The 15,259-nt window shown below is 37.9% G+C and overlaps 1 protein-coding gene across 3 annotated transcripts in view; it reads left to right on the top strand.

The window, feature by feature from the left end:
* The window catches only part of TMCO3 (transmembrane and coiled-coil domains 3), a 67,623-nt gene that overhangs the window by 50,009 nt on the left and 2,355 nt on the right, over positions 1–15,259 (top strand). For 2 of the 3 annotated variants that reach the window (XM_032777828.2, XM_075061429.1), the window contains exons 8-12: positions 2,727–2,844; positions 3,464–3,659; positions 8,482–8,632; positions 14,182–14,261; positions 14,928–15,077. In XM_032777828.2, the coding sequence (XP_032633719.1) occupies positions 2,727–2,844; positions 3,464–3,659; positions 8,482–8,632; positions 14,182–14,261; positions 14,928–15,077 (695 nt within the window). Of the gene's footprint in view, positions 1–2,726; positions 2,845–3,463; positions 3,660–8,481; positions 8,633–14,181; positions 14,262–14,874; positions 15,078–15,259 lie in introns of those variants that run through there. The other variant, XM_032777830.2, reaches the window with a different exon arrangement.

Genomic DNA, 15,259 nt, shown 5'->3' with positions numbered 1-15,259 from the left:
CTTTGAGATATATGCTGTAGAGCTGAGGGTAGGTTAAATTCATGGGACTGTTGAAGACAATAGACAGGTCCTCAGAGGCTCTAAATTCAGTTTCTTCTCCCTGTAGCTCCACAATTTCCAAGTCCTCTCCCTTCTATCTAGCTGAAGTACTCCATATAGCTCCCATTATATTAATTACAAGATGCTCAGAACCCCTGGTATTTTCACAACCCTCCTGGCCAAAAAAGCAGGAAAATGCTATTCCCGTTTTACCAGTTGAGGAACTGAGGTACAAAGATGAAGTGCAGTGTCCAAGGTCACACACCGTCTGTAGCAGACAAGGAACTGAAGCAAGATCTCTAGACTTCCAGTCCATAACCTTAATCACAATGCCATCCTTCCTGCCATTCATATAAACTGTCACTTCCATCTTTCTGAGGATGATATGATCACTAGCTGCATAGCCCTGCACCTTTGAAATCCCTACACTGAGGGCAGACCCACATAAATCCCTTGTTTAGGGACAGGCTAATTTTCTCCCTACACCAGTTGGGGTCTACCCACTCCATCATATTACAATTAAAATAACCCTGAAAGAAAGGAAAACTTAGCTTTCTTAAAATAGCATTAAAAAAAAATCTAAACCTAGAGATACAAAGATTCAGCATTAGGGCTCTTTGTTCCATCCTTCAGTCACCTGTTGAGCCTTAGTATTATGCCATATGTGATCATATGCTATTCTGAGACCGTTAAAATATCTCTGTACAACCGAGTGAGCTGAGGCTGAAGTGGCAGCTGGGTAGCTTTGAGTTTCCTTGCTTTTGTTAATTTCACATGTAAATTGTAACATTCATTTGAGACTTATTCTTTGATTTTTTTTAAAAAATAAATCAAGAAATGATATTACAGCTAAAGTTCCACCATCCTTGATTCCTTTCCACCATCCTTGATTGTTTTCCCCCCTCTTCTCCCAAATTTGGATGACTTTGAAGAATCAGGCCTGCTGTGGACTGTGGTGTTCGTGCAGCATTAGATCATGTTAATATTCGATCACGTATCAGAGGGGTAGCCGTGTTAGTCTGGATCTGTAAAAGGAACAAAGAATCCTGTGGCACCTTATAGACTAACACACGTTTTAGAACATGAGCTTTCGTGGGTGAATACCCACTTCGTCAGATGCAACTGATGCATCTGATGCAACTGACGAAGTGGGTATTCACCCACGAAAGCTCATGTTCTAAAACATCTGTTAGTCTATAAGCTGCCACAGGATTCTTTGTTGCTTTTAGTATTCGATATAATCCAGCACAAATCCTCTTAGTGATACTGGCACTATAAGGAGTGTTGTTATTGCTCAGAGCTTAAAAACAATTTTGTAGCTTTTTCTCCCTTGTGCACCAGTTCCAGTTAGGCCAACGGAACCTTATGAACTCACAGAAGTTCTGTTTAGGACCCAGCCCAATCCTGACAACATGCTGTCATCCCCACAAAAAAGCTGGGAAAATGTCCGACTTACACTCACTCTGCTTTATCATGTCTAACTAAAGAACACGTTATTCTTAAAGTCTAGTACAGCCCTCCTAAGGCGATTGTCTGTGCTTGATTCTAGGGACAGTCTTGTCCACTTCTCCTCTCTTGATGTCAGTGTAGATGCAGGCACTGTACTACAGTCATACAGTATCTCAAATGCAAAGCTGCATTTCTCTGATCTGAGGTTTGAAGAACAATGTGGAACTAGGTATTTCACGGGATGTCTAGATTTCATTCCTGTACTAACAGAACTAGTGATAGGAAAGCAGGAAGAGGTGTGTGTGTGTGTGTGTGTGTGTGTGTGTGTGTATACAGCTTAAATTGGTTAAAAACCGTAACTCTCAGGACTCAGTGTTTCAAAAATGTTAGACTGCCAACCTGTGTCGTAGAGATGTCTTTTGTTTAAAAAACTCCCTATGAATAAAGCTACTTTAAGGGAAGATACTGTTTTGTCCAACCCTGAAGAGCTATGAGATCTTTGCTCACCAATTCTCATAAAATTTGTATTTGTCGTGCCTTTTTGGTGACGTTAGTATTATGATCTATTATAAATAAAGTACATTTCATTGATTTTTAAAATGAAATTAGTAACTGGAAAAAACGTCACAGGTTTAAAAAAATACTGGCCAATTATAAACGACTATATTCTGTCATTTACTTTCTAGAATCTAAAGTATATCTAAATATAAAATAAAGTTCTTCTGCAAAATGTCAGCTGTGCAAACCTTTCCCTGGCTGGATCATTCTTGTGTTTTTACTTTAAGTACAAATAAATATGTATAACTAATTTAAAAGTATGTAATTAGTAATTTGGTATGTCGAGTGGCACCTTTTTTATGTGTTCGCTCCCCCTGATGTTAGAACCTGGCTACGCCACTGCGCAGATGGCCTGTGGGCCAGAAGTTTGAGACCCCTGTTCTACAGCATCTTAGTTAGTTTACAAAATTGAAATGATATATCCAATAATTGATCAGCTGGCTTTAACAAAACCTTATTTTTAATCCATGATAAAAGCTTCCTGTAAATGGCTCATAATTTCCATATTTAGATTGCCATAGTTGATTAAAAAAATTATAAAGTATAACACTGTATTCTATATCTTCAGTCAATGAAGAAGTCTCTAGATATATGGTTACTGATAACATTGTTACAGATGCCATTAGATGTTTCGTCTGCATCAAGCTACATTTTTATCAGCGTCTTTTTCTGCCAAACAGGTGATATTGATTACAGTAGTGTACTACTTGGTATGCTGGTAATGCAGGATGTACAGCTTGGTTTATTTATAGCTGTTATGCCAACTCTTATTCAAGCAGGAGCCAGCACATACTCCAGGTAAAGAGGTTTTAAAAATGAATTTATTACTTTATTTGTCTCTGAAGAGGGCCTCATTGTTTTGTGGCTTATAGAATTTGCCCATCCATAAGCTTATGGATCTGTGTATGACTGTGACAAAACTATATTTAGAATTTTTAATGCCAGTGTCTCAAAACATGGTCATCCAGTGCCATGTGCACCCTTATATTATTGATATGTATAATATTGAATCAGAACACCCCTCCCCAATACTTAACTTTTTTCCATCATTTGTTTTTTACGTGATTTGTGTCATAAAATTAAAGGCCTTCCATACCATCTCATTATATCCCATAATCACCTATTGAAATATAAGTCTGAGTAAATTTATTGAGCCATATGCTGTGCCCTGAAGGTCAGCCAGTACAGGCTGTGTAGGACCATATTGGGAGTAGATTCTAGACTTTAGCAGGAATTACTGGGTGCTCTGCATTTTTGATAATTAGGACACGTATTGAGTTGTCTAAATATGAATTTAGGAAGCTAACTAGCAACCCATTTTTGAAAACCTTTGCCATTAGATTTTTCACTTGGGGGAAACTCATTTAAAGGCAAGAGAACAGGTAAAATAACATTTTTTTCTTGTTTTCTTTTCTAGCATTGTCATGGAAATACTGAGAATACTGATACTGATTGGCCAAATTCTCTTTTCTCTGGCTGCTGTTTTTCTTATATGTCTTGTTATAAAGACTTACCTCATAGGACCATATTATCGCAAGTTGCATGCGGAGAGTAAAGGGAATAAAGAAATCCTCATTTTAGGAATATCTGCTTTCATCTTTCTTGTGTTAACGGTAATCTTTTAAAATAATAAAACATTTTTACATATCTTTGATGTACAGATTAATATGACATCAGTACCAAAAACACTGACACATTTAACCTTTATTACATATTTTCACAGTTCTGTAATTGGTATTTTAAAACCAAAACTCAAATGCATGGAGGATCGAAGCATCTAGCACATTTTAAGTTCTACTGCAATATAAGTGATAAGTAGTAATTGATTAGGCGTTATGGGTCAATAATTTTAATTTTATGTAACCTGAATAAAATCAGGTTGAACTTCAGCAGATAATTTACACAAACAGTTTTATTTTAAAATTATCATATTAGTGTGTGGTGCAAGTAAAAGTCTGTTAGTCCTCATTGTGTGCCCCAATTTTCTGAAGGTTTAAAATCCTATTTTCCAGTAGAGAAAACTGCTTTTGTTTGTTTGGGTTCTTTGGGGTGTGTTTTTTAGTAAATTTGAAAAATAATTTGAGGAGACTTTTTGAGGTACTGAAACAAAGTAAACTTTTTTCCTGTTACATTTGTTTTTAACATTATTGGCTTACCAAATTTAGTCTTTACTACAGATTATTTGTTTCTTTTTGTGGGGGGGACTTCTTTTACCCAGACTTTTTTCTTTAAAGGCTATAATGAATCCTTGAAGCCACTGTAGTTTTTTAGGACACGTACACAAATTAAATTGTAATAAGTTCTTGATAGATCTTAGAGGTATATTTCTCTTGTCCCAGTGTCCCCTCAATTAATTTAATGCTTCATATTCCAGTCACCCAGTGGAGCAGACTGTTTGAGGACAGAAAGTGGCTATCACCCATAATATTTTACGAACTGTGGGTTTGAAATAGCACTGATATGGATTTGCAGAATCTATTCATGTTCTTTGAATTTCTGCTGGTGTTACCATGCTCTAGATCATTCTTTCAGTTCTCCAAGTTTATGCTTTAGGACTAATAGTACAAGACAGAAGCAGAGTATGAAACTGACGATAAAAGTAAGAGGACCTTGTGGACATGTTTGTATTGTGAGCTTTTTAAAGCAAAATGTTGGCACTAAGACATTTTATAGGGACCAAGATGGAGTAATGAAAACAATTAAGTTCAGCAAAATGTGCATAGAAGCTTTCAGACACACTCTGAGAAAATCTTATTATTAAGACTTTGTCTACACTTGCGGCGCTGTGTAGGATACATGTAGCTGCATGCTACAGTGAAAGGTAAGGCAGGCTGTGTTCACATTTGTAATTGTGGTGTGTATCTACATGTGGCAGTGAAGGGCTCTGGCAACTCTCTACTGCCGGTGTCTTCCCTGCGGTGTGGAAAGGCTCCAGCAGGGAGAAGGCAGTGGGACATTGCCAAATACAGCAGTGTAGACATGGGAGGCGCTGCTTGGCCATGTAGAGAGCCATGTAGGGTATAGGCGTGTAGGGTACTCTATTTGCTGACCCATGCCTCGCCGTCTACACTGCTGAGTATGCATGGTCTGTACTGTACACACCACCCTAAGTGGAGATGTACCTTGAGAAAGGACTTGGGTATTCATGCCACTTTTTGCTAAGGGACTACATCTTTTAATCTTTATAATTTAGGTCATGTAAGAGGCTAACAGGAGAACCATTTCATAATTCATAGACTTCTACAGCAATGGCATTTTTCTAAATTACACAGATCTGCTTGAGATTCCAATCCTTTTCTAAACAAGCGCAGCAGATTGTTAGGTCATATAAGTAAGAGAAGAAACAACTTATTCATAGTTTCTTGTAGATGTCCATTAACAGGCAGACGTAATTTCTGTGAAGCACGTTTAATGAAAAGGTAATAGAAAAACTTAAAACAAAGTGTGTAGTGTTGACTGTAGAAATCTGCTTAATCACACAAAAATAAGTTGATTTCTATAGTAAGGGGTCATATTTTTCTTTAAATGGGCCTCCACTAGAAACATTAACAGAAATTGTGCCTATCTGAAGTATTAGTAAAAGAGGAGTAGCACAACGTACACACAAGAATATGTATTAGTGGGTTGAAGCCATAAAAGAAAGTGGAGTCCTTTTTCAGTACTTAAAGTGGAGAATGCAAATGTATACTACTGCTTTGAATACTTTTGAATGAAAACTGACAGTTTTATTTCAAATATTTTATTAATGTATCAAAAAAAAAAGTCATTACAGAAATATATCAGATATATCATATTGACAGATCAGGTTTGAGGCTGGAGGGAGACAGGGGGCTCAGACAGTAGCTCTCCACCAGGTGCTAAGGATTACAAAGGAAGGATGACCTGGACTGGATGAGTTATTACCAGATAGATCCCAGATGTATTAGTTAATAAAGTTGTGGTCTGGTTAAATCCCATTACTTGTATTTTTTCCTACAGTGTTAGCTACTATATGTGTGATACTAATACTGTAGGTTTTCCCTAGATGGAATAGTAGTAAATATTTTTTGGGGCCGAGGGTTTTATAATACTAGTTTCATTCTGGGGCAGTGGTTCTCAAACTTTACAGACTACTGTACCCCTTTCAGGAGTCTGATTTGTCTTGCTTGCCCCAAGTTTTATCTCACTTACAAACTATTTGCTTACAAAATCCAACATAAAAATACTAAGTGTCATAGCACACTATTACTGAAAAATTACTTAATTTCTCATTTTTACCATATAATTATAAAATACAACATTTATATTCCAATTGTTTTACTTACATTTCAGTATGTAGTATATAGAACAGTATAAACCAGTCGTATGAAATTTTAGTTTGTACTGCCTTTGTTAGTGCCTTTTATGTAACCTGTTGTAAAACGAGGCAAATATCTAGATGGGTTCGTGTATCCTCTGGAAGACCTCTGAGTACCCTCTGGGGTATGTGCACGCCTGGTTGAGAACCACTGGTCTGGGGAGTAGACAAGTGAATGAGAAAGCCACCGTTTTCAGCTGACGTGCGTTTTATGCTCTGTTTGCCCTTCTTCTGAAATAAGTGGATAGATTGAGGCTTTTATGTTGGAGGGGAAAAACGGTATTGTTTTATATTGTAAATAATTTCTAGTTGGTTATTGTGTTTATGCATTGTTGACTTGTGGATGGAATGTCTCTCTCTTGTATTTTATTTTAAGTTGTTACCTCACTGAACAGTGATTTCTCATGACCCCACAATAACGTGAAAATCCAGTTGAGGAGATTGTAAATTCTTTCTTAAACACTGAATTAACCATCCCAAATGCAAATAATTAAAATGTAAACAATAATTATTTTGACACACAGCTCTTTTAATAACTTGACACATGCGCATGTGGTATCTTAGTAGCAAAGGCATGTTTCAGATGTGTGCTGAAAATGCTGTTTTTTAAAGTATGAGTACTCCCTACAATGCTGCTTCTTTTATAAATAATGTTTTTAAAATAATTTCTGTAAAATTTCTTTGACTCATATATTTCATCACATCCACCATCTTGTGTTTTCTTCTCTGTCAAAGTGGTTTGAAGCTTTAAAACTTCTCTCATAATTTTAAATTCCTGGTAAGAGCAGTCCATATTTTGAAAATAAAATTTAATTTAGTTATTAAAATATGGGGTATCCAGATGTGATATGGCAGCCTACATGGGCTATAATTTTCTTTTATTAGTTTGATTACTGGTAAATAACTATATTGTGTGATAGACCAATCCATATGATTAAATGTTTTGGAATTGCATCAAAACTCTGGACACAATGGAGTTGTTTGATCATTAATACTGACACATAGTCAGGACTTTTAATTTTATTTGTGGATTCCAGTTCATAGTAAATAAGACATTCTAGGCAGTGCATATCTCGGGGATTATTGCTTTCCTCCATTGATTATAGTTTCTTGGATTTAGGCCTCTAACTTTATACTGCAACACCATCCAAGGCATAAGTATACGGTGTAACACATTATTGCGTAAGCTAAATTAGGATGGAAATTGGTTGTCAGTTTAATGCATTCCCTCAATATTTATGGCATTGTCTTTCAGAAAGATGTCTGCCTGCAGCAGCAGGATTTTAAATACCAGTTATATTTATATATTTTGTTTTTTAATACTTTTATATGTGATAAAAAGTGCTGCTCACTGTTTAAACACTCAGAGCACTGTCTTCATTTTGCGTGGTGCAATTTTCTTGTTTTTGTAAGATTAAATTGGACTCTTGACAAACATTTTCATTCTATTTCCTTTTTAATGCCATGGATCATAAACAGACAAGCAGTAACAGAAGCGCAATGTAACATCTTTCAAGTATGATAGGCTCTACTTCAGCAGAGCACTTATGTATACATGCTTAAATTCAGCCCTGTTCAGCAAAGCACTTAAGCATGTTCTTAAATCCCATTAACAATGGAATTTAAGCACATGCTCAAATCCTTTGTTAAATCAAGACTGTAATCTTGTCCCAGATTATAAATTCAGAGTATTTATCCTCGTTTAACAATTGCAGGAAATTTGCTGGTTTAAATTAGTTTAATTAGGTGAAATCCAATCTCTGTTGAAATCAATGGGAGTCAGTGGGACTAGATGTTATTCCTGGAGCATGATACAAGAAGTCTTAAAGTGCAGGATGGAAAATTTTACAATTATGTTTCTAGAGGGTGTCTCTAGTTTAATTTATTAATAATCTAGATTACCACAGTAAATGCATTACTGTAGAATAATATATTGAAATAAATCTTATAAATTCCTTTCATTGTTGAAGTTGTATTGAGATGCAGTAAGTAATACATTAGATCCCAAAGCAGTATTTTTGTAGTCTATAACTGTAAACTAACATCATAATTGATGACAGCCAGAGAATAGGAATAAACTTTCCTTTTTTCTTTAACAGATCACAGAGCTACTGGACGTTTCAATGGAACTGGGATGCTTCTTAGCGGGAGCACTGATCTCTTCTCAGGGTCACATGGTTACTGAAGAGATTATGTCCTGTATTGAACCAATACGTGACTTTCTTGCCATCATTTTTTTTGCATCTATAGGTAACTTTTTTAGAAAGTTAATTGAAAGTGTCAGACTGCAAGTCTACCTTGAAGTGTGGGTGGAGGGGCAGGAGGGTTCATGGGATTTTTATTTTGTAAAAATATTAAGAAAACTATTCACTAACTACATTAACTTACTAATGTTTTATTTTTAAATACAGCATTGAAATATTTTATGGATGTGTAAATGAAATCTGTAATGTTAATTCTGGCTTCTTATTGGCATTTAAAAATGCAAATTCTTGAGTGTTAAATCTCTCAGTTGAATTGGACCTGTTTTACACACGGAGCTAAGATGCTTGCAGTTAAAACGGTTAAAAAAACAAAACAAACCACACTACTCTTCTGTGTTTATTCCCTGCCTTGGATATTTCTTACTATACTAAAAAATTTATGCTGATCAGTCAGATTGTTGAATAGGCGATTCTTAAAATCAATCAAATTTTAGGGGGAGGGTAAATTTTGCAGGCTAATGTACAACTTTTGGGTATGTACAAGTGACTGGGTTGGAATCTCCATAGCTAAAGATTCTCAGCTGAACTGTTAAACCATCAAGGGACATTTCAAGACACAGACAGCCTCAAGCCATTCCACATCCTCCTTGGTATGGCCAAACTTGGGGGCATCCCCCCCATTCCCTTGTTGTCTACCTCAATGGCCATATTGGGAACCTTGGGCTTCCTATCATCAGCAGGTCTCCAAGGCATCTAGCTTCCGGATTCAGCGCCAGAGTCTGCGCTCTTCTGTTCCTTACACCCCTCCATCTCAGTCCCCATCGCAGGAGGAGGAGTTTGGAAAAAAAAGAAAAAATGGCTAATGAGTCTACGCCTTAAACAAATATTTATTTGTCCTCCTCTGATGAGGCATTTATCTTACCCTCACAGATGATTTCAGACAATTTCAGGACCTGATGAACAGTCACTGACACTCTCCACATTCCCTTGGAAGAAGTCCAAGAGTTCTAACATAGACTCCTGGATTTTCTTCATACTCCCCCTTCTACTGAAGTAGCCTTGCCCATAATTGAGGCTTTTCTAAAGCCTACAAAAACAATTTGGCAAATCCCTGACACAGTGCCACCAACTTGTAAGAGGGCAGATACAGAAACACTACATTCCTGCTGGAGATTGGCATTTTCCTTCACACATCCAGCCCCCAACTCTGTGGCTGTGGATACTGTGAATGAATGCAACAGACATCATTAAAAACGACCCTCCCTACCCCATGATAAAGATCTAAAGCAATTGGACCACTTTGATTGTAAGAGCTACTCATCTGCCACTGTGTAGTTCAGAATTGCTAATTATCAGGTGCTCCTTGCTAAATATAACCACATTAAGTATAGCAAGTTTAACTCCTTTATTGAACAACCCCCTCAGAGGATAGTTTAAGGCCATCTTCAGTGAAGACCAGCTCCTAGCAATAACTTCTTTACAAGTTTCCCTCAAAGTAGCTGATATGGCAGCTCACTCCATCTCCACAACTGTTGTCTTGTGGTGAGCCTCATGGCTGCAGTTGTATGGAATCTCAAGGGAGTAATACAGTGGAAGGCTTTCCCTTTGGTGGGCTCAGCAAGTCCATAGATGAGTCCTTACACTCTCTGAAGGAATCAAGGGCTACCCTTTGTTCACTGGAGTTCTGTACACCTGCAGGCAAGAGAAGATTCAATAGATCACAAACGGCTCAAAGATCTCACACGTCCCAATTTTCTTTTTACCATGGACCCTCAAAACTTCCTAGAAAGAAACTTAGACTGCAGAAAAGAAAAGCCTTGGCTACTTTGACAGCAACAACTCAGCTATCCTTGTCAGCCAAGCATACATTTTGATAACTTTGTTGGGGGCTTATGAACATTCCCACTTTTTGCATATGACATTGCATCATCCTACCGTGACCTGCCCACCTTTTGGCGATCATCTCTCTCATTTTCTCACCTCATGGGAGTAGATTGCTTCCAATAGATAGGTTTGGGAGGTTATAACATGAGGCTACTCCATCCATTTCAAGTCCATATCCTCGTCCCATCCCCTTCCTTGTCCCTTTCAGGAACCCATCTCATAAACCTCTGTGGAGACCAGAGGTTTTGTCCTGTCTGCATATAGGAACTGAGGAGCTAGATCCTACCTAGTACAAAGAGAAAGTGTTCTATTCCAAATACTTTCTAGTTCCCAAAAAGAAGGGCAGATGGAGACTGGTCTAGATCTCAGGATGCTAAACGCCTCCATCAAGGAGCAGAAGGTCAGGATGGTGATACTTGCAGCTATTGTACCATTTCTAAATCTGGGGGACTGGTTTGCAACCCTCGATGTACAAGACACATACTTTCATATTGCAATACATCGTTCTCATAAGATGTTTCTATATTGTGTCATAAGTCAAGAGCATTTTAAATGACAAGTGCTCCCCTTCAGGCTTCCTACTGCCCTCAGGATATTTACAAAGGTTACAATGGTAGTTGCCACCAAATTTCATTAATGGGGAGTAGTTGTCTTCCCCAAGTTTGATTTGTCTGCTTGAAGGATGTTCTTACACCAAAGTTCAAGTCGCCATCAAGAAAGCTGTGACTCTGTTCAACATGCTAGGGCTTCATTTTAATACTGAGAAGTCCTCTCTCTCTCACCAGTTCAGCTACTAGAATTCGTAGGGGCCATTGTGGATGCTACAGATCCAGGCTTTACCCACCAAAGATCAATTTACTATATTAACAAATTTGGTTTATGCGAGTACAGATGAATCCTCAGATAACTGCCAGGACTTCTCTGCAGCTCCTCAGCCACATGGCAGCATGTACCTTCCCTACATCACATGCCAGGTTACAACTCTGCTGCTTCTAGGCCTGTCCAACAGACAAAGATTGAACAAGTTGCTCTCCATTCCTCGTCACATACCCTTGACTGGTGGAAGAATCCCAGCAAAGTCCCCTTCACCCATCCACCCCCCACCATCACTATTGTTTCTGATGCATCCCTTCTAGGATGGGGAGCTTATCTTCAAGAGCACACTATTTAGGGCAGGTGAACCTCCCAGGAATCTTTTAACCTTCTGGCACTCAGGGCCATCAGAGGTGCCTGTCAAAATTCCTTTGTATGATCAAAGGACAATCTGTTAGAATGTCAGACAATGGGACCAGTATATATTACATAAATTCTCTGGGGAAGCGAGATCCCCTTCCCTTCATGCAGAAGCAATAAAGCTATGGAACTGCTGTGTAGACCATCACATCCTTATTTCAACTGTTTGCATATCTGGCCTCCAGAATGCCGCCACCACCACCAAGAAACCATTTTGCTCAAGAAGCAGTCTAGGTTGTCATTCCTTGGAGGATGCCTTTCACATCTCCTGGTCAAAGAACTTGTTCTATGCTGTCTTCCAACACCTCTCATCCTCAGAGTCCTACACAAAATTAAACAGAACAAAGCCAAAGTTACTGTGATTGTGCTGTCTTGGCTGAGGCAGGCATGGTTTCCTTACCTAATTTGTCTCATCTCACCCTGCTATCAATCTTCTGTCAATGCCCGATCTTCTCACTCAGGACTTGGGAAATATTCCTCATCCCAACCTGAACATTCTATGAATCAAAGCTGGTTGCTTCTTGGGAATAGAATTCTCCTATTCTATAGAGGTTCAACAGGTACTGTTGAATGCTAAGAAAGAATCAACTAGAAAAACTTATCTGCAGAAATGAAGAGATTTTACCATTGGGGGTATGCAACAACAACTGTCTCCTCCCAGCTCTCTCCTCTTGGACATTATAGAGAAGCTTTTCAGTTTAAAGAACACAGGCCTTTCTCTGAGTTCTGTTAATGTTCACCTAACAGCCATCAGTGGGTTTCATTCTTCTGTGGAAGTGTGTTTGATGTTAACTCATCCTGCAACTTCAAAGATCCTCAGCACATTATCTAATATGTTTCCTCAGGTGGAGATGCTCACCATAGCATGGGATTTGAATTTGATCCTGAACACTCAGTTGAAACCTCCCTTTGAGCCACTGGCCACTTGCTTGCTTTTCTAGTTATCCATGAAAACAACTTTCCTGGCGGCTATCCCCTTGCTCTCATAGTTGGTGAGCAAAAGGATTGATGGCTGATCTTTCCTACAGAGTTTTCTTTAAAGGCAAAGTATTTCTCTGATCACATCCCTGGTTCTTACCACTAGTGACCTTGTGTTTTCATATTAATGTACCAGTTTTTTTATCCTAAAACTCATTGGTTCAGGGAGGAAGCCACTCTTCACCTTTTATTAGCCTTTTATTTGGACAGGACTCGATGCTTTCATGTCTCTCCTAGTTTATTTATCTTTTTCACAGACAGAGTTAAAGGGATATCTATGTTCACCCAAAGATATTCCAAATGTGTTTGTAGTTGAATTCTCTCCTGCTGTAAGGATGCTATTTGGGCTCTAGCCCATCCTCCAGATCTCAGTCCACTTCTGTATCCTTACTAAAAAAAAAATTACCTATTGTAAAAATTTGCAGAGCTGCTACATGGGCTTCCAGCCACACTTTCTCAAAGTAGTATGCCTTAGTGCATGTATCTCAGGCAGATGCCGCCATTGGAATTGCTGCCTTCCAGGCAGTCTTAGACCCTGCTCCAAAACACCCACCTCCTTTTGAGGAGTACTGCTCATAAGGCACCTGAAGTGGAGTGCTTGTAAGGACATAACTCAAAAAAGGAAAGGTTACTTATTTTGTACAGTACCTGGAGTTCTTCAAGATGTATGTTCATATGGATGCTCCACTACTTGCACTCCTTCCCCCCTGCTTCAGAATCTTTTTTTACATGGGATTGAGAAGGAACCAAGTGCAGTTTGTCCATGATGATAATTGGAGATATACCAATCTCCTAGAACTGGAAGGGACCTTGAAAGGTCATGGAGTCCAGCCCCCTGCCTTCACTAGCAGGACTAATTTTTGCCCCAGATCCCTAAGTGGCCCCCTCAAGTATTGAACTCACTACCCTGGGTTTAGCAGGCCAATGCTCAAACCACTGAGCTATCCCTCCCCTGGTCCATCGCAGCCATATATACCTGTGTACTCCTGAGGGAATTCTGTGCCAAAAAATTAAATTCTGTGCACAGTATTTTCAGATTCTGCAAAATTCTACATATTTTATTTGTCAAAATAACACAATATAATCATACCAGTTCCAATTATTTTTGGTCATTTATGTCAAAATACCTGTCAGCAAGTATGCCTGTAATAATACAGACAACAAAAAGTTTCAGGAACTGTTTTTTGACAAATAGATTCCTTACTAGGCATATTAATACAGAACTCTGAGTAATAATTAATTTAAACTACAATACAGTAGCAGTGCAAAGGCTTGGGGGAGTCAGGGGTAATGGAGGAGCTGAGGGAGGGGGAGGTAAATTACTGGGAAGGAGCCTAGGTTTGAACTTGGAGGGTTGCTGGGTATGTGCAGAGAAAAATATGGAATCCTATGTTTGTTTAGAAATGTACATGTAAATGTTCTTGTGTTATATTCACTAATACTGGAAAATAATATGGTAAAGTAATAATATTTGTAACCCATTCTCGGTTTCTCTTACAGGGCTTCATGTTTTCCCCACCTTTGTAATTTATGAACTCACAGTCTTGCTATTTCTTACATTATCAGTGGTAATAATGAAGGTATCTTTTTTCTTTATCCTTTGATAACATAGGTATTTTAAGTGCTGCATGCCATGTAATATGCATAATATTTAAACATACATGCTTAAATATAGAATTGTCATTTTGGCAAAGATTTCTTCTGATACTGTGTGTCTGAGATACAGTAAATGTTTTTATATTATTATAATAATAATAATACCTAGTACTTTTCATCAGTAGATCTCAAAGAACTTCATAGTATTTGATGTATTTATCCTTGTAACACCCCTGTGAACTAGGGAAATATATAAAGTGTTATTACTGAAGAATGTATTTAATATCAGTTTTTGCTATTTGTTCTCTAATTTTTACTTAAAGTTATATTTTGATGTGAGACTCCAGTATTTAATGGGACTTTTTAACATTAAAGGGGGCAGTTAAATGTAGACTTTGTGGGATGTATGCAGGCATTATCAAATGTTTTCACTGTACCAAATTCTGTACTACTTTTAGACTATATAAAGGACAGCTGCTAGTGAACAGTGTGATTTAAGTGTTTAAATGCATAGTAACTGTTGACTAGCACAATGGTCTTCTGAAACAATACATGGTAATAGAGTACCTGGTATAACTGTTATTGTATTGATTATAGAAAGCATGCTGTTTTATCTACCATACTTCTAAAAACAAACTTGTTTTCTCAAGTTTGTTTTGGCAGTGCTTGTCCTTTCTCTGATTCTTCCAAAGGGCAGCCAGTATATCAAATGGATTGTCTCAGCAGGGCTGGCACAAGTCAGTGAGTTTTCTTTTGTTCTGGGAAGTAGAGCACGCAGAGCAGGGATCATTTCTCGAGAGGTGAGCTATTTATAGATATCCACTTTATTTTTAGTAACTGAGTAATTGATTGGGTTTTGATACTATATTGTATCTGAAACATACAGTCTAGATTGGTAATCTTTTGGTATCATCTTGCACATGCTGACTAAAGGCCTGCATAAATCAGAAGATATTTGATGCATGCAAGTCTTTCATAAATA

This window comes from Chelonoidis abingdonii, chromosome 1 (assembly GCF_003597395.2).
Source record: "Chelonoidis abingdonii isolate Lonesome George chromosome 1, CheloAbing_2.0, whole genome shotgun sequence".
NCBI lineage: Eukaryota > Metazoa > Chordata > Testudines > Testudinidae > Chelonoidis > Chelonoidis abingdonii.
This window is presented reverse-complemented; position numbering and strand designations above follow the sequence as displayed.